The sequence below is a fragment of the Halichoeres trimaculatus genome, unplaced genomic scaffold (genome assembly GCF_033239565.1).
Source record: "Halichoeres trimaculatus isolate MK-OKI-2021-1 unplaced genomic scaffold, fHalTri1.1 fHalTri1_scaffold_23, whole genome shotgun sequence".
Classification (NCBI taxonomy): domain Eukaryota; kingdom Metazoa; phylum Chordata; class Actinopteri; order Labriformes; family Labridae; genus Halichoeres; species Halichoeres trimaculatus.
In genome coordinates this window covers 24,037,519-24,057,433 of record NW_027437201.1, presented here as the reverse complement: position 1 = coordinate 24,057,433, position 19,915 = coordinate 24,037,519, and the positions used below count along the sequence as shown (strand labels likewise).

At 41.7% G+C, this 19,915-nt stretch overlaps 1 protein-coding gene across 4 annotated transcripts in view; it reads left to right on the top strand.

Annotated features, from left to right (window-relative positions):
• stxbp4 (syntaxin binding protein 4) overlaps positions 1–19,915 on the top strand; it is a 48,314-nt gene that overhangs the window by 24,077 nt on the left and 4,322 nt on the right. For all 4 annotated transcript variants that reach the window (XM_074663042.1, XM_074663041.1, XM_074663044.1 and 1 more), the window contains 14 exons: positions 1,600–1,685; positions 1,802–1,943; positions 2,377–2,509; positions 3,869–3,975; positions 4,166–4,391; positions 4,481–4,562; positions 7,314–7,393; positions 7,859–7,955; positions 8,294–8,418; positions 8,754–8,843; positions 8,939–9,004; positions 16,424–16,603; positions 19,438–19,554; positions 19,723–19,772. In XM_074663042.1, coding sequence (XP_074519143.1) covers positions 1,600–1,685; positions 1,802–1,943; positions 2,377–2,509; positions 3,869–3,975; positions 4,166–4,391; positions 4,481–4,562; positions 7,314–7,393; positions 7,859–7,955; positions 8,294–8,418; positions 8,754–8,843; positions 8,939–9,004; positions 16,424–16,603; positions 19,438–19,554; positions 19,723–19,772 — 1,581 coding nt within the window. The remainder of the gene's footprint in view (positions 1–1,599; positions 1,686–1,801; positions 1,944–2,376; positions 2,510–3,868; positions 3,976–4,165; positions 4,392–4,480; positions 4,563–7,313; positions 7,394–7,858; positions 7,956–8,293; positions 8,419–8,753; positions 8,844–8,938; positions 9,005–16,423; positions 16,604–19,437; positions 19,555–19,722; positions 19,773–19,915) is intronic.

Genomic DNA, 19,915 nt, shown 5'->3' with positions numbered 1-19,915 from the left:
TAAAAAGCACAAAATTGCAGAATTGAAAAATAAAAAATAATAATGATAAATAGATAAATAAAAATGAAATAACAATAAATTGAATAAAAAGCAAAAAAATTACAGAATTGAAAAAAAAAGAAAAAAGAAAAAGAAAACATAAGACCCCCCTCAATCCCCCCTCCCCCAAACCACGTTCAATATACACACACTCACACACAAATACGTAAAAAGGAAATTCTGACAGAAAACAGAGTTATAATTAGAGGACTGGGAAACACCTTCTTTAATTAAAATGAGGAAACAGGAGTTAAAACTTAAATAGTAATTAATTTATTAAAAATAAATGAAATTAAAAATACTCAAATACTTCAGGGTAGGATTAGATAATTAGCTCAGGACTTCATTTATAGTCTTGTTAGTCTTTGCTCCTATTCCTCTTTTTCATCCATTGATTTAATTTCTCTCAGAAAGAGGGCTGGGTTTGGCAAATTTCAACTTTTAATCTGATTATTTTAAACTTCTGTCTCAGAAAAGAGAAAAACTATCTTATCTCTAAGTTCTGACTCACTGTCATTATTTATTTTCAGGTTATCATTTTGAGTTTCTATCTCATACCTTGAATAATAAATTAGAGATGGGTAGATACACTTTTTTACATTCCGATCCGATCTAATAAAATTTAATTGTGCTGATACCCGATCCATACCGATACAGCAGGCAATACAATAAAACATAAAACAAACAAAACATTCTCATTTTCAAATCATTTATCAAATCGCGTTGCAACAACCTGGGTGCAGTATGTAAAGGCATGGTACGTAGGGATGCACCAATCCAACATTCCTGGTTCCTGGTTCCTGGTTCTGATACCGATACCGATGCCCGGGCTTTGGGTATCAGTCCATACCAATACTGATCTGATACCAGTGTTAAATAATAACCTGCATGCCCTACTGTGGAGTAAGACTGGTGATGTTTAAGGTAAAAGGCAAAAAATGAGTAGATGGAAAAACTGAAGTGAATATTTATTTAAACAATAGAATATTTAAATGTTTAACTCTATTTTAGTAAAAACAAAGCTTCAGAATGTACAGAAACTCTATTCAAATGTAAACTTTTATACCCTGTAGACTGGTAATTCAGCAAAAATAAGTGCATCAAAGGACACGTTTTAAATCAAGTGGCCAAGAACGCCAGTGAAAAAAGGCGTGGAGCCGATACGCTGATACCAGGATTGGTATTGGTGCATCCCTACAATAAATGTCTCCTAACTTTGATTTGTCATCTTAAAATTAAAGCAAGTTGATTACTTCCTAAGTTTGTCTAAAGGAATATGAATAATTTCTGGAGACTTGGACTTTTTTGTTATCATTTTAAATATTTTGTGACACAGTTTTTCTATCTACTACCTCATAATTCCAACTTTTTACTGATTTACTGTGATATTTAAAATGATTTCACACATGTGAGTCATCCCTTATATATTTTAGAGCAAATCTTAAAAGACTTCAATCAAACATATTTCAATGCACGAGGAAACAAAAATCATGCCATAAAATCACTATCAGAAAATGTATCATTTCACAGCTTCTTGAACTGATCCTGTTTGTTCTTCAGGAGGGAGTTTGCTGAGTTGATGGAAAAGTACGGCTCCAATAACGTCACAGCTTCAGGACGGATTTCTCCCACTCAGCTCTCCACGGGTGAAAACACGGATCGCAGACTTTCATACCAACGTTTGTTTTTGTTCTTTCATATTGTTAACAAACATCTTATCACCTCTTCTTCTTCTTCTTCTTCTTCTCTTGTCCGTGCTCAGGAAAGCTCACAGACACAGCCTCCTCCTCCTCCTCGTCCCGATCAGAGAGCCCTCAGCTCCTCAGCCCCAAAGAGGGAGTCACTGCCTACACACACACCGCTAACCCCGCCTACACAGTGCACACGCCTCCACACGCCTTCAGGTAAACAGGAAGCACACGCCTCCACACGCCTTCAGAGAAAAAACAGTCTGTTACAGGAGGAGCTGTCTCTGTCTAACTCATTTTATCAAACACACACAGTGTTAACGTCATTTCCAGTCAGACGTCAGGTCAGGGTTATTTCTAAGCGCTAATCGACCTGTAACTGCAGGTTTCAATCATAACAAATACGTCTGTGTCATATTTCTGCAGCTCAGGAGCTCAGAAAGCGCTAAAAATAACCTCTGAAGCACTTTCATCAATTTCCAGAGCAGAGTATAAAAACCAGAGACAGAGAGAGGAAGAGGAGGAGGAGGAGGAGTGTCACAGATTATGTCATGTGGGATTGAATGTGTGCGGCGGCGGCGGCGTGGCTTTGTGGTTTTTAATCATGCTTAGTGTCATCCTCCCTCCCTCCCTCCATCTCTCTCCCCAGTGACAGCATCATTCAGTTAATATGCGTCTCCAAGGGAACAGGCCTGGGGCTCGTCATCAAGGGCGGAGCCAACCGAGCGGAGGGACCAATGGTGTTCATTCAGGAAATAGTGCCTGGAGGAGACTGCCACAAGGTCAGCGCACAAGACCCGAGTCAGACCCCAGTTAGACCCCAGTTAGACCTGAAAGAGACCAGATTAAGACCTGAGGAAGATCCCACCATGTTTGCTCTTTCTCCTGACTGAAGGACAGAACAATCCCGCCAAAATAAAAGCCTTTTTATTGCTTACTCTCATTCTCGGTTTGTTACAGTACGAATTATTGATTTTAAGGAACCTCTGATTTAATATGTCAGTGGATCAAACCTAAAAAAAACTTAAATATCTCCTTAAAAAATGTCTAACATAGGTAAATAGTTATATATGTGGATTATTTTAGAAACAGTAAAAGTGTCAGAGTCGCGACGGCCTTTAGTTTCCATCTGCGAGTCCATGAGATGCACCAAAGGTCACGTTTTGCTCTGGGTGTCGAACATGAGGTATGGAGTAGTGAGAGTGCCAAATTACAAAAATAAATCTATAAAAGAAAAAAAAAAAGTTATATAAAAATGTATGAAAAATAAATAAATAAATAATATATAAGAATCTATAAAGGATTTGAATAAAAAAAGAATTAATAAAAAATTATATAAGAATCTATGAAATAATAAAGACATAAATATATAAGAACTTATAAAAGAATAAATAAAGAATTAATTAATAAATGAATTATATAAGAATCTATGAAAAATAAAAAAATATGAATTCATAAATAAATTATGAAAGAATCTATGAAGTAATAAATGAATAAATAGAAAATAAGAATCTGTAAAAAAAATTAATTAATAAATAAATTGTAGCTTTTCTTTTATGGAGTCTTGTATAATTTATTTATTAATTATTTTTTTTTATTATTTTATAGATTCTTATATAATTTATTTATTGACTTATTTTTTATAACATTTCTTTTATAGATTCTGATTTTTTTTTATGCATTTTATATTCTTTTAATTCATTTTATCTTCATTTTTTTATTCATTTATAGATTCCTATATATTTTTTTTATTAATCTATTTATTCTTGTACAGATTCTTATGTAATTTATTTATTGACTTATTTTTTTCATTTTTATTATATAGATTATTACATACTTTATTTATTCATTTTTTATTCTTTTATGGATTCTTATATAATTTATGTAATTTTAACTTTAATTCATTTGTCAATTTTTTCATAGATTCTTATATCATTTATTTATTGACTTATTTTTTAATTATTCATTTATAGATTCTTTTTAATTTTTTTGTTAATTTATTTATTCTTTTATAGATTCTTATATAATTTATATATTAATTCATTTATTTTTTTTCTTCGTGTATAGATTTATTTTGGTAATTTGGCACTCCTACTCCTCCAAAACGAGCAGTGATTAACTCTGTGCTGTCTGGCTTTCAGGACGGCCGGCTGCAGGTGGGGGACCAGCTGGTGTCCATCAACAAAGAGTCTCTGATCGGAGTGACGTATGAGGAGGCCCGGAGCATCCTGACACGCACCAAACTCAGGTCTGAGACGCCTGCAGACGAAATTATTCAAGATGCAAAAAAGTTTGACTGAGAATACGGAAACAAAGTCACGACAGATGTAAACAAAAGCAAGATTTCTCGTGTTTCCGTCCTCTAACCCTGAGATTATTCAGAGAGGCTTTAACCTCCAGGAAGTCTGATTTAAAACCAAACCCTCTCTCTGCTGCAGACCGGACCCCACAGTAGAAATTGCCTTCATCAGACGGAGGTCGTCCTCCAGCTCCAGCAGCGGCCCTCACAGCCCCATCTCCCTCCAGGGGCCCGGCGCAGGAGCTGGACCCCAAACGAGGGTCCCGACCCTGGGCGCCATGTCCCCTCAGCCTGCAGTCATCACTAAGATCACCTCCAGCAGAAACCCGGCCAGTGAGACTCTGCCGTCGGTCAACGTGAGCCAGGTGAGAGCTGGACCTGACCTCGCTTAGATTATGACTCATGAACACGCTCTGAACAAAGCGCAGCTCACACCTCGGCTTCATGTCGACAGGTCAGAGTGCCTGCTGCCCGAACAGAGCCGACGCACCTGTCCTCGCCACCAGAGGGCGACAGAATCCCAGAAACACAACCTGGTATGTGTTTGTATCCTCTCACAGATCAGTGGCTGGGTCCTGTTTCTCTGAGGATGTTTGTGTTTGTTGTTTATTTCTCAACTTAGACTTTTTTTTATCTCTGAAGTCGTGTTTTTTCACTTAGTGGTCATTTCAAACCTCTTATACACCTTTTTTGTTTTCATTTCTGTTCTGTTTTGTCTGGTTTTGTGATATTTTGTGTCTGTGTAAAGTTTCGACCTTCCCGTGCCGTGAAGTCATGACCCTCTGAGCATGAAGCAGACACGTGTGCGTGCACGGACGACCTGTGAATTAAAATCAGGCAGCGGCTCAGATGGAGACGGTTGAGGGAGGGACAGATGGCGTGCGGTTGGCTGCCTGTTCTGAGCAGGAAATGAGGCGTACAGGGGGTCTGGCCTGTGATTGGCTGAGGGGATGCGGGGCGTCATGGCGTCTCAGTGTGTGAGGGATCCTGAGGTCTTTCTCCATATGGGAATCTCTGAGGTTTTCTTCTGTTTGACGTCAGAGCTGGTCCATGAAGTGTGTTTCTGTCAGTCAGAGGAAAATGTTCAGGATGGAAATGAATGAATGAAATGAATGAATTAATGTTGTTTCCTGGTGGTTTTCATAGTGTGAAGTGTTTATCATGGCAGTATTTATCTGTGTGGGTTTCTTTTGTTGTCCCGTGCGTCCCTGTGTGGGCGCTGTGTCTCCTCTCTCTGGTTTCCTCTCTGGGATTATTCTGGATGTCACTGCGCTCATGTTTGTGGGTGTTAAATGTGACAGATATGCTGCAGGGCAGAGCAGCTCTGACACACTCTGGAAACACTCTGAGCCGTCTCTATCCGGCCCTCTCGTGCTGATTACCTGCCCAGGATCAGGAACATGTGATTCACATGAGACGCTGAAGCTAAATTTCATTTACACCTTTTAATTTCACCTTCTGCTCAAGATTTCTCCACCTGGGAGAAAAGAGACTGATGGTTTAAAGACTGGATAGATGGATGGATGGATGGATGGATGGATGGATGGATTATATTCACACAAACGGTTCGATGAACGGATTAAAATCGCAGATAGATGGATGATAAATGATGGGTGAATGGGCAGATGCATGAATGAATGGAAAACAAATAAGTGATAGGTGGATGATGGGTGGATGAATGGCTAAATAAAACAGATGAAAAGATAGGTGATGGATGATGGATGGATGACTACTAGAATGTAAGATGCATTGTTAGATGGATGGATGAATTGATGGTTGGATGATGAATGGATGACTTAATGTTTTGATGGATGATGGATAAATGACAGATGGATGGATGGATGGATGGATAAAGAATAGATGGATGGATGGATGGATGGATGGATGGATGGATGGATGGATGGATGGATGGATGGATAAAGAATAGATGGATGGATAAAGAATAGATGGATGGATGGATGGATAAAGAATAGATGGATGGATGGATGGATGGATGGATGGATGGATAGAGAATAGATGGATGGATAGATGGATGGATGGATGGATGGATAAAGAAAAGATGGATGGATGGTTAAAAAATGGATGGATGGATGGATGGATGGATGGATGGTTAAAAAATGGATGGATGGATGGATGGATGGATGGATGGATGGATGGATGGATGGATGGATGGATGGATGGATGGATAAAGAATAGATGGATGGATGGATGGATGGATGGATAAAGAATAGATGGATGGATGGATGGATAAAGAATAGATGGATGGATGGATGGATGGATGGATGGATGGATGGATGGATGGATGGTTAAAGAATAGATGGATGGATGGATGGATGGATGGATGGATGGATGGATGGATGGATGAATGGAGAAAGAATAGCTGGATGATGGATGGATGGATGGATGGATGGATGGTTAAAAAATGGATGGATGGATGGATGGATGGATAAATGGATGGATGGATGGATGGATAAATGGATGGATGGATGGATGGATGGATAAAGAATAGATGGATGGATGGATGGATGGATGGTTAAAAAATGGATGGATGGATGGATGGATGGATGGATGGTTAAAAAATGGATGGATGGATGGATGGATGAATTGATGGATGGAAGGATGGATGGATGGATGGATGGATAAAGAATAGATGGATGGATGGTAAAAAAATGGATGGTTGGATGGATGGATGGATGGATGGATGGATGGATGGATGGATGGATGGATGGTTAAAGAATAGATGGATGGATGGATGGTTAAAAAATGGATGGATGGATGGATGGATGAATTGATGGATAAAGAATAGATGGATGGATGGATGGATGGATAAAGAATAGATGGATGGATGGATGGATGGATAAAGAATAGATGGATGGATGGATGGATGGATGGATGGATGGATGGATGGATGGTTAAAAAATGGATGGATGGATGGATGGATGGATGGATGGATGGATGGATGGATGGTTAAAGAATAGATGGATGGATGGATGGATGGATGGATGGATGGATGGATGGATGGATGGTTAAAAAATGGATGGATGGATGGATGGATGGATGGATGGATGGATGATGGATGGATGGATGGATGGATGGATGGATGGATGGATGGATGGATGGATGGATGGATGGATAAAGAATAGCTGGATGGATGGATGGATGGATGGAGAAAGAATAGCTGGATGATGGATGGATGGATGGAGAAAGAATAGCTGGATGATGGATGGTTGGTGTAGGGATGTAAAGCCTGTCACCGTCTCCTCCATCTTGTCTCTCTGTTCTTCCAGAACCTTCCAGCAGTCAGCCTCCTCAGACCAAATGCTCCATCAGCACCAGCTGCCGCCTCAAACTGGACAGACTGGAGCAGGTAGGAGAGTGTGTGTGTGTGTGTGTGTGTGTGTGTGTGTGTGTGTGTGTGTGTGTGTGTGTGTGTGTGTGTAGATCTCTGTAGCAGTCAGATAGAATGTGAACACACAGATAGGAGCGTGTTGAGCCTCTATGTGTGGATCTATGATAACGTAAACAGATAATCAGTGCTGTGGGTCAGTTTCTGCCTCAGGCTGCAGGAGTCAGCTGGACTCTGTCAACAACATCACCCCCCCCCCAGGGACTGAGACACAGAAACCGTCCCCACCTCACTAAGGGGGGTCCGTCCCTGAGGGGAAAAACCTCTGAACCACTCAGAGACGTGTTGAAACCAGGACGAGCTGTGAGCTTTTCAGAGACGGACGTGACAGGATGAGGCTGCTGTCCATGTTTGTGTCAGGGGCAGAGTCACATGGTGTGAATTGATCTGTGTGTGTGTGTGTGTGTGTGCGTGTGTGTGTTACAGGCTCTGGATCTGCTTGGTCTGAAGCCCACAGAGGCTCAGCGACAGACATTCAGGTCCAGACTACGACCTGATCCAGCAGGGACGGTGGCCTTTACAGGTAAGACTCTCTGATTCATGTTTTACCTGCTGACCCTGATCCTGAAGCTCTCACACACCCTGAGTCTGTGTGTCCCTGATCCTGAAGCCCTCACACACCCTGAGTCTGTGTGTCCCTGATCCTGAAGCCCTCACACACCCTGAGTCTGTGTGTCCCTGATCCTGAAGACGTCTTGTGGTTCAGTTCTGATGTTTCTGGTTGAAATGTGTCTTCAGATGCAGTTGTCTGTGAAGTTTCTGTGAAGTTTCTGTGAAGTTTCTGTGAAGACGTGTAGCTCTTCCTGGATGTTAAAGGTTTGAACAGAGACAGCTAACAGCTCTGCATGTGTGCATTTTCAGATTTCGAGGTCCTGATCAGAGAGCTGTTCAAGCCTCAGCTGGAGGAACTGGGCGTCACCCAGCCGGGGTCAAAGTTCACGTCTGATGACCTGTACAGTTTGCTGGAGTCACACACCAACACACAGGTACGAGCTCCTTCACATGAACGTCTGTGATCAGGAGAGAGGAAAACCAGTTCAGGGTTTCAGTTTGTTTACGCAGAGAAACACGTGTCATCAGGTCCGTGTTGATGTATCAGCGTGCTGCATGCACACACATCGATCTGTTGACGTGTGAAACGGATGTAAAGATCTCCATACAGGCTCTAACTGTAGCAGAGGAATAATCAAACACATCCTGACAGCTGTGAGCTGCAGACAGATCCTCTGAGAGGATTATTCCTCCTCACGTCTGCGTCTCTGCCTCAGAACGAGGAGCTGGATCAGAGATCTGACTGTGTCTGTGTCTCCATCACCTCCAGTCCTCGCTGTCCGACTCTGACGATCTGGAGGAGATGGAGAGGCTGAGGAAGGAGCACATCGAGGCTCTGAGGGAGATCAAGAGGCTGCAGGTGACACACACACTCACACACACACACACACACTCCATCAGGTGCACTTCTCCAGGATGATCTGGGTCGGTAACGTGTGTTTTCTCCTGACTCAGGAGCAGCTGGTGGAGTCTCAGAGAGTTCACCATCAGATGGAGGAGGAGCTCAGCAAAGTCAAACAGGTGAGTAGCACCTGCGCAGTCTGCTTCACACACACACACACACACACACACACACACACACACACACAGAAAGCATGGGGGGGTTGTTGGGGTGCTCTGGACAGGAGCATCAGGTCTTTAGAGGAGAAGTGTGAGGCCTCCATTGAGTCTTTTTTGGGCTTCTTCTGTCTCTTTAAGTGTGTGTGTGTGTTTCAGTGTGTGTGTGTGTGTGTGTGTGTGATTCAGAGCTGAAGGGTCTCTGCCTCTCTAACTCCCACTTCTCTGCCTCTCAACTTTGATTCTGTTGCGTAAACGATCGATATCCACATTTAGAGGCGGCTCCAACAACAGAGGCCGGTCAGATCAGTGTGTGTGTGTGTGTGTGTGTGTGTGTGTGTGTGTGTGTGTGTGTTCTCACTGCATGTTCAGGCTTGTATTTGGAGTGTTTCAGCCTCCAAACAGCTGCACAGAAAGGACACATCTCCACCGTGACTTCCCTCCACTCAGAGCTGCTCAGAGATTTAATGGAGATGAATAAACTGATCAAACCTCTCGTCAGTCCAAATCAAACCTGTAGTTCCTGGAGTGTCCACTTGGGGCTCTGTAAGCCATAAAACCCCTCTTCACAGCAGAAATCAGCATGTTTGATGGTCTGTGAGCTGATGCTGGAGTCAGGATTAACGTTGAGCTCTCTCATGCTCAGATACGGTCACTTCAAGCTCCATGAAAACACGTTTATCTCCTTTACTTTGAGCGTGTCCCTTCAAACTGGATCATACTGAGAGATTCCTGAAGACTTTTTATTTCTCTTTGACCCTTTTTTATCCCCCTCAAAAGAGTTGTCGATGTTTGAAAACTCTGTAAAACCCTTGATTTTGACCCACAGTGTAGTTATAGGATCTCTTCCTTCGCCGTGTATTTGTTGCTCTGCAGCTTCAACGAACTGAAGTCAGGAAAAGTTGCAGGAATATGAATCTGAAACCTGAATCTTAAACCCCATCCCACTTCATAAATCAAAGATGTCACAGATAAAACTACAGGTGAAAACCCTGAGACTCAGGGTGGATCCGAATAGTCCTTTTTTGATAAGGAGCCTTCTTAGGCCTGTCACGATAACAAATTTTGCTTGACGATAATTTTCCAAAATATTATGGTTGATAAATTATATTATTGTCAATATTATTTTGATTTTTTTTCCATTTTTTCATTGATATAATTGTGATTAATGGGATAATAAAGTGAGTACACCATATCAAAAGCAAGAAACTTTAATTTCTTAAGAGTATTTAGCTGTAATTAAAAGGTCAGGATCTTTGAAATAAAATAAATTAAACCAAAAATATGATAAATTTAACAAACAAGAAAGAGAAAAAAATACAATGAAAATGAAATGGCCCACCATTTGGCGCTTTTATTTCTTTTTACTTTGCCGACCAAAAGCCTCAGTAAGAGCGGATTGTCAAAGAACAAGGCTCTGCTGCACCTCCCCTTCTTCTTCTTCGTCACCACTATTTTCAAACAAATGCCACATATCAGCTGGTTGGTGTTGATGAGCTCACACTTTGTTCATTCTGATAAAAAACAAAATATTCCCACACTGGGACTGTGGCAGGCGGCTTAAGAACCGTATCTTTGGTGCCATCACTCATATTAGCGTGTGTTTCCTCCTTACCCCTCAGGACGCTCGCTTCAGCTCTCTCCGTGTGTACGCGAGCAGCCCCGTCTTCACCCCAAAGATCGCATTTTTGACAGATGCTCACTCTGCTATAAATCTGCTATAGAACCTCTGCACCCCGATGTTAGAAAGATAGACGTAGTGAGCCATCTTCTCATTCAGCCTCTTTGGTCCAAAGAGAGGAGGAAAACAAACATGCACGTGTCAGTTTATCCAGGCTGGAAAACTTACCGAGGACGTTTTTATTTATCGTTCGGTTAATTGATTTATTGATTATCATGACAGGCCTAAACCTTCCTAACTGAAGAAATGATCTAGAAGCCTTTAAGCGTCGGCCATGATAAGTGCTGTTTGAATTCTCCAAAAGTTAAGGAAAGTTAAGGAAAGGAGGGTTGTTGCTTCCTTTAATATCTCCTTTAGCTTAGGAAACACCGGACCATCCTTTTCAAAAAGAAAGGAGAAGAAAATGCCCCATAATGCCTTGCGGCACGTGACGTGTATAGATACAAAAACTTACGATGGAGAAGGGACGGAAACGATGTGAGTGCTGTTGTTTTTCTAACATTTCCCATCATGTGTCTGCCTGAATGTGTTTATTGTTTTCACGATGTTTGAACGTCAAAAAGATTTATAACCCCAAACGTTTGGTTGCAACTCTGAACTGAAACAAAGAATCACTGGTGATAATAGCTATTTCTTTTAAAGCGCCTGGTCTTTTTGTCTATTTTTGTCAATAATTTTGTCAAAAAATGCCCTATGGGTAGTAGAAGTAGAAGTTTCAAACTCCGTCAAGTATTTACCATTCTTATGTAATAAAATACCTGAAGCTGTGTGTTATAAAAGGAAAACAGAATTGAATTTTCTTCAACTTTCTTTATATAAATTCTTGAAAAGTGCAGATTGAACATTTCTGAGATTGCAAATATTTAATTCAAACTATTTTTCAACAACTCAGACAGTTTCACATGTCTGCAGCTGTCTGAGTCCATGTTACAGGCTGTGTAAGTTATCAAAAAGCCAGGTGTTTATTTTATTTTAGCAGTGTTAGACTCTGAAACAGCTCCTGTCCACCTGAAGACAGAGACACACTTCACACACAATGACAAAACTACAAAAACACGGCAAAATACACACAGAAAACTCGCCAAAATGCAGAATAAACACACAAGAATTGCAAAAACACGACAAAATCACTCAGAGAAAAACTATTATTTATAAGATTCATATTTATTTACACAGATTACACCTCTACAACTCTCCTAAACTCAGAGAAACTTCACCAAAAGTTGATGTGAATCCTTCGCTCTCTGGTGTTATCAGGCTTCAGACTGTCAACATTTACAGACGCTCTCACCAAGCTCACACACACACTGCACGACCACAGAGCAAACACCTTCACAGGTAAACCCTCTGATCATGGATTGTTCATGTGAACCGCTGAAGACACCAAACCGCCCTGTGAGATAAGGCAGAGGACTAATGAGCTTCTTGTAGTTCACTTTCTGAACGTTGTAGTTCATCGTGGCTTACCTACGTCACAGGTAACTGTCGTCACATAAATATGACATCACAGTGAAAGTGCAGTCGAATTTTCCCTCCTTCCCTTGACCCTGTGACGTTTTTATCAGGGTTAAGGTAAAGTGGATAGGAAACGACTAAGGAAGGACTATTCAGATCCACCGTGTCTCTTTAACAGATGGTGTGAACTAGTGCCCTCTGGTGGACAAATTATAACAACCTCCTGCAGGTTTAAATTACCTGACGTAAAGACTATACGTGGAGGAGCAGCTGAGATCCTTTGATGCAAACTTAAAGCTGGTGTTTCTGCAGGATGTGTCAGATTTTCACTCCTCAGAGTTTAAAAAAAAAAAATCACTCTTCAGATTTTGTTTTTAAGAAGCTTTTAGTGCGACGAGGCTGAATAACGGAGAGCGTTTAATACCCTCTCCTCCAGGGTGGCATTTTAGCAGCGCCGCTCAGCTTTTAGTGAAATCAGCAGCTCAGAGATGGAGACATTAACATTATGTAACATTAAACAAAGAGGGAGCAGTAAGTGCAGGCTTAGCCCCATTTCTCAGAGACCAGGAGCAGAAAAACCCCAGACCCTCAGGATCAGGTCTGAACAGGACCCTCCGCTGCTCCTTTGTTCCTCCTCTGTGTGCGGCGTGAGCACAGCGAGGAGCGCGGTCTCCTCCTTTCTGAGCCGCTCTGAGGAGCTGACGGTCTGCAGGGCGGGCTGACACGCCGACACGCCGCCTCGTTAGAGCTGCAGGTCAGGCTGCATGAGGGGCCTCTCAGGGGCCACAGCTGGAGGAGAGGAGCTCACGCTGGGATCTATTACCCAACAAGATGACCACACACACACACACACACACACACACACACTCAGAGGCTCTTCTCCACACTCCACCTGCTGCTGAAAATCACCTGTAAAGTCTCATTTTATCTCCGGCTGTGACCTCGTTCTCTGTGATGTCCTCGCGGCGTGTTGTGCTGCTGACAGCGGCACATCAACACTTCCTGCTAGCTCTCCCAGATTTATGTAAGCAGCAGAGTCTTTCTGGAAAATAAGACATTTAGCAGAAATTACAGGTGAAGACGTCAGCTGCAGAGTCAGAACAGAACAGGAGGGATGTTTTTCGTTTCCTGCACGAGGACAGAAACACGCCAACCTGCATGTGTTTTACTCCCAAAGCCTGCTGCACACAGAACAGATGAAAAACCTCTGCTGGAAAACCTCTGCTGACACAAAAAATGTAAAGAAACGTATAAAAATATCTGCTAATGATGCAGCTTCCTGTGTTTTACCTGTTTTCCTCTCAGTATTTACACAAACACACAAACTGTTTTTCCGGATACAGAGACAGAGTGAAGCTCTGCTGCTGAAGGAACAGATGGACCACTCTTACTCCCTCTGTGTGAGTGTGTGTTTGTGTCCCAGTGTGCACACACACACACACACATATTTTGTGTGTTTCATGTGTTTCCTGTTAGCTTGAAGACACATATGACGGCTCCACAGGAGGAGAGCTCAGCTGCCAGGAACGCTCCTGTCACTTTATCACTTCATACACCAGGGAGGAGAGGGATTCAGACGTTTACCTGAGCGACAATGGCTGTGCAGATAGGGGAGAACGGGGTTGGTTGTCACACTTTTCACTCTGGAAAGCACATTTTTAAACAGTCATTCCTACTTTAAAGTGAAGCTTAAGGGCTTGAAATGTGAATCCAAACGCTCTTTGTTAACATGTCGCATCCCAAACATTCAACATGGCCGCTTGATCGTGTTTGTGTCCCAGCGTCCGGTTCTTTAGGACAAAACCATAGACTGTAAAAAAAATGGATGTCGTCTTGCTCAGCTTGAAGTGAGGTCTCCACAAAAACTGCTCCCCCTGGTGGCTGGCTGCATTTTTAGTCAAAAAATCCATCTCCCCAGTCATTCCAGATGGGCTGTGGTCAAACTTTAAAAATTAATACACCTGGTAGAAATGTTTCTCACGTCTGATTGTTGTGGTGATTTGAAGATATCATTTGGCTGTCTTGTATTTGTCACGTTTAACGATGATTGACAGCTGACGTTTTCGTGTATTTTTTTCGGGGATTGTAAAATATGTCGGGAGGTAGAGTCAGGAAGTGATTAGACTCTCGAAAGAAAAGAAATAATTATTATTTTTGTCGCCCAGCTTCACTCAGATTCTCCCAGAATCCCTCACAGTCTCTACTGCACAGACTCTGGCTGCCAATGTCTGCGCCTAAGACGGAGGAATTTTAGCTTCAAAACCGTACAATGATAAATGGCGGAGCCACTGTCCACTCTATATACAGGCTACGGACAAAAAACATAAAAGCTACAAAGACAATGTTTGGAGGAGAACAGCTGCAGAGATTTAATATGAAGCCTCCAAATTTTTGGCAATCTGGTGCAGTTTATTTGCGTCGTCGTTAGTGTGAAAAGAAAAAAATCACTCACTGTACAGTGTGAGCTAATAGCAAAATCAGCGTTTCAGACTGAAGATGTTTTTTGAACCAGGGTGTAAATATGCTTTTTAATGCAGTTAAAGTCTGGTTTCCTGGTGTTTCTACAGCCAGCCTCAAGCTAATCCTCAATGAACAGCAACTTTTAGCACTTCTGCGTAGTCTGAAAAGCGTATTTAGACCAGCCCGCTGTATTTAACATATACTTAAATACATGATACACCCCAATTGGAATTTCTTGCTAGCATCAAGGCTAACAGCCATGTAACAACTAGCTAGCTAGCTAACTATAGCTGTCTCTTATTAACATTGACATAACATCTAGACCTGTGAATGTTTTGTAAAGTGTCTTGAGTTAACGTTTGTTATGATTTGGCGCTATACAAATAAAGACTGATTGATTGATTGATCGTCACACTCTCTGATGGGAACAGTTGTTTTGTGAAAAAGCCAAAAATAAAACACGGGAGGAGCTGAATATTTACAGTCAAACATAAAAAACACACAAACAGTCCTCTCACCTCACGGTCAGCTGTCTGACTCCAGAGAAAACTACATAGGTGAGCAATGATCAACAATCAACTATTTGAGAGACAGCGCCCTCTGGTGGTGAGATAAAGTCAATCAATCAGTCTTTATTTTGTATAGCCCCAAATCATAACAAAATTTATCTCAAGACACTTTACAAAAACATTCACAGGTCTAGATACACACATAAAGTGAGTGTGACAACCAACCCTGTTCTCCCCTACAGTCCAAAAATCACAACAGAGGCTTAAAAACTCACTTTTATGTTATTAAAAAGGGTTTAAAATGCCTTTTATTCATCAATAAGTCCAATTGAAAACAATCTGAGTCTGTCAGAAACAGAAACAAGAGCGTTTGTTTACGTCGTGAGCAGCTGAAACCAAAGATAAAACCAGGAATGAATCACAACAAATGGAGAAACACTGTGGAGTCACTCTGTGGGTTAGACTCTGATTTACAGCCTGAGTCTTTCTTACAGCCTCTCAGGATCACCTTACCTGGCTCTGCAGCGTGTGTGTTACACCTGAAGGGTTAAAGTTACTGGTTTCCAGTCTGCTAACACTACTGGGAGTGGTTGTTCCCCAGTAAAGAGGTGTTACTGTGGCTCAGAGCTGTGGGTGTAGGTTTCACCATGATGAGTTATGTAACTTCCACTCTGAAGACTGGTTTCCCTCACACACACACACACACACACACACACACACACACACACACACACACGAAATGTTGAAACCAGATGGACTGTTGCTGCCTACCAAAGTTAATTCTGCTCGTCAGGGTGTGAAGATATTTAAAACACTTAAAGGAATTAGCTGTTAGCGTTTCTCTGAACACACTGCGTCTGAAGATAATGAGCAGGAAACATTTCAGCGATTTAAAAACCGGGCGTCGTTAAATCTAACGACGCCCTGAACAGAACGCAGAGCGAGGAGGCCGCTCTGAAAAAGAAAATGATCCTGAAGTTATTTTCTAAGACTTGAAGAGTCAGTTTGTGGGGATAAAGGGGACGTGGTTTATCACCTGCAGGATGTTTCTCCCTGAATGTCGTAGACCTTATCAGAGCGAGGGAAACCCTGAGCCCTGACAGGTCTGTGTGAGTCCTGCTGGGACCGCTCAGCCTGCTGATCCGGAAAAACTCTCCTCAGGCGGAAACACAGAGCGACAGGACGCCAGGATGCAAAATCATAGCTCGCTCAAAGCTCTGAGCGGGCCCTGAACGCACCACAGAATCTGACTCCTCTTCTCTGTTTTCTGTTTTCCAGGAGGTCAAAGTGGGAGCGGAGGAGAGCCGGGCTCTGAGGACCCGCATCCAGCTGGCCGAGGCGGCTCAGAAGCAGGCGAGGGGGATGGAGATGGACTACGAGGAGGTGATCCACCTGCTGGAGGCCGAGATCGCCGAGCTGAAGACTCAGAGGGCGGAGCAACCAGCGCCAACAAACAAGGTTTTGGTCTTTTTTATCAAAAACTCGGAGAAACAAACGAACCTGAGAAGAGTGTTTTTCGTCAGACTCCCCCTGGTGGTCATTTCTCAAACTGAATTCACAAAAATTCAACAGGAGGAGCTGCAGGTTTTGGCATCAGCTTTTATTTCCCGGCTGAAAAAGTTTCTTTAACAACTTTAATGTAAGTGAAACTGAGACGGATATGAAGGAACATGAGACAGACCTGTGAGACGTCGTTAATTTCCGTTTTAATCACTGCTAGATAAATGTTTGCTCCTCTGCCGTCTAAATAATGAGATTTATGCAGAGCTCGTCTTCACACCTCATAATTTCCCAGCTCGCCTCCCTCCCTCCCAGTTTTCATTATTCCCTCCTTCATCACTGATGAATCTGGGTCAGTGTTTCTGCTGCGACTCACTCAGTCGCTGAGCAGCTTCTGGCTGACGTTTCTCTCCTCCAACAGGTTATTTTTGTAGAAATCTGGTCAGCAACATGCAGGTGGAGGACGATGCACAGGAATGAAAACTCTGCAGAGAGGAGGAAGCTGCTCTGAAAACCTCCTGACACATTTCAGAGCTGACTCAGGCCCTCGGCTCGCTGCAGAACAAAGTGCTCACGAAGGAAAGCGACAAAATATTACAAACACAAACACAGGGGAGACGAAATCATCAACTCATATGAAATATGATTCAGGGCTAATGGTTTGAAAGGGCTTCAAAAATGTCTTTTCACTTCTCCCTCACTGAATCGATTGTCTGACCGACATAACTCGCATCATTTTCCTCAGAATAGAGTTTTATTAGGATTCATAATATAATCATTGTATCACAGTTTAGTGCAGAACGAATCAAACACACCTTTCCCAACACTGTGTTACTGAAGCAGCTGACAGCTCTCAGAGGATCAGTCTGAAAACAAACAGTGGAGTCAAATCTGCTCAGACCCTCAGAATTAAAGTGAACACCTTCAAACAAACACCTGTTAAAAACACCAGGCTTTAAATTCAGTATGTGTCTGTGATGCGTTCAGAGGCACCAAGGAAATTCGGTTTCTCTTAGCAGATAAATGATGCTACAAATCTGTGACTGGAAACCAAATCTTTTCTGTCTGTTATTTTTTTTATGTGTCAAAAAGCATCAGACAGTTAATGTTCAATGGATTTCAGAGAGATTTCAGAAACTCATTAAGTGTTTAATTATTTATCACAGACACAGTCAGCATACTGAACAAGATTAATAGCCTGGATGTTGTGACTGCATTTATCTTTGCTTTGCTTTATTTTTTTTATTTTTTTTTCGAACATGTGAACTAGAGCCCGACCGATAAAGGATTTTTAGGGCCGATGCCGATACAGATACTGGGGCAAAAAATATCCGATATCCGCTATATCAGCCAATATGTCGACCGATATCCGATATATCCACTGATATGTCGACCGATATCCGATATATCCACCGATATATCGACCGATATCCAGTATATCCACCAATATATCGACCGATATCCGATATATCGACCGATATCCGTTATATCGACCGATATATCGACCGATATCCGGTATATCCACCAATATATCGACTGATATCCGATATATCGACCAATATATATAATAAATTCATTGATATACACAGGATATATATTGTATATAAACACAAATCATTATAATACCCATATGATTCAAGACAGAGACAGAACAGTATCAAATTAAAACAAGTAACTTTAAATATAAAACTGTCAACATAAGAACTGTAGTTTAAACCAATGATAAATAAGAACAAGCTGTAAACACAATAATAAATAAAGAAGTCAAACTGTAAACAAATTAAGTAAAAAAAAAGTCAAACTGTAAACACACAATGAGCAACTTACACAAAGTCAAAACGCCGTATTATAGTCTTACATTACATAATGGTGGACGGAGGGGGGAGGACTTTGTGTAAATACAAAAAAGAAAAAAAGAAAATCAGCAGGGAAAGAACAAATGAAAACACAAAAATAAATAATAATAGAGAAAGAACTACAAAAAAAGGAAAAACAAAACAACTTTAACAAAAAGAAACCCTCCAAAAATTAAAACAAATTCGACAAATTCGAAAAGGAGAAGGAAGAAGCATCAGCTTATTTAATCCTACCCCTTCTCTTAATCATAACTAGTTAATGATAAATTTACCTTGATCTTTTTCTTCATCACAAACACAAATTATATATCATCATCTGTTGAAACTATAAGATAATTAGACAAGTAATATATATACAAACATCCATACATACACACACGTCATATCCTTTGTTCCCTCAAATCATTTGTTTATGTTTGTTTTTAACCTGGTTGATGCTTGGACATTGTTTCAGTCTGAAGCATGGTTAGCATGACCACAGCCACTTAGCACAATATGGGTCATAGCTTCCAGCAAGTAGATTAGCTTTAGCTTACGCTAGCGTCAGCTGATGAGAAGGAGGATGATTGACAGTTGGCGTTTCCTTAACCTCTGAAACAGGCGTCATACTGAAGCAGGACGAACAAGCTGAAACAGGTGATTACCCGCTGCCCTTCTGTAGTTTTCATTAAATGTTACGACCGTTAAATAAAGTTTGTTTGTTACGTTTTTATTTTGCACCACAAATTTTGTCACACCCCTTAACAATGACACGAGTCAGAGATAACCGTTCATCTCTTCAGCTGAAGAAAAACAACCTGCGACTCTTCAAAATAAGAGCTCAGATAAATAAAGTTGTGTCTGAGTGATTTTTGGCTCGGTGCATGGAGCATGGGTCGAGTTCAGAGAGGTCAAAGGGAAGTTTTGAGTTGATCAAGTGTTTCTGTTTTGGTGCAGGAGGAAACTGAGGAGCTGAAGAAGAGAGTGGCTGTCTTGGAGTGTCAACTACGGAAGAGCGAAGCGACCAAAAAGGGTTTTGAGATGTCAACGGGGAAACTACTGAGCTTCGTGGAGGTAAAAGATCAGACAGGAGGAATTATCCCGACTTATATTCACCGTCTGTGGACAAATCTCGCTCTCAGTGTGTGATCCACGAGTGTTTGATTTATCTGTGTGTTTTTAATCCTCACGTTTCGGCTCCTCCGTGGTTACAGGATTCTCTGTTTTCTTCTGTTGCTGCAGAACGTTCAAGAATTCTTGCTCGAAAGTCACACCCCCATGAAAAGCCACAGGTATTATCAGTGTGTGTGTGTGTGTGTGTGTGTGTGTGTGTGTGTGTGTGTGTGTGTGTGTGTGTGTGTGTGAAAGAGCTCAGTAATTGCCTGCAACATGGTGGTTATGCTAATGACTCTGGTTTGGTCTCTGCTAAACTGGT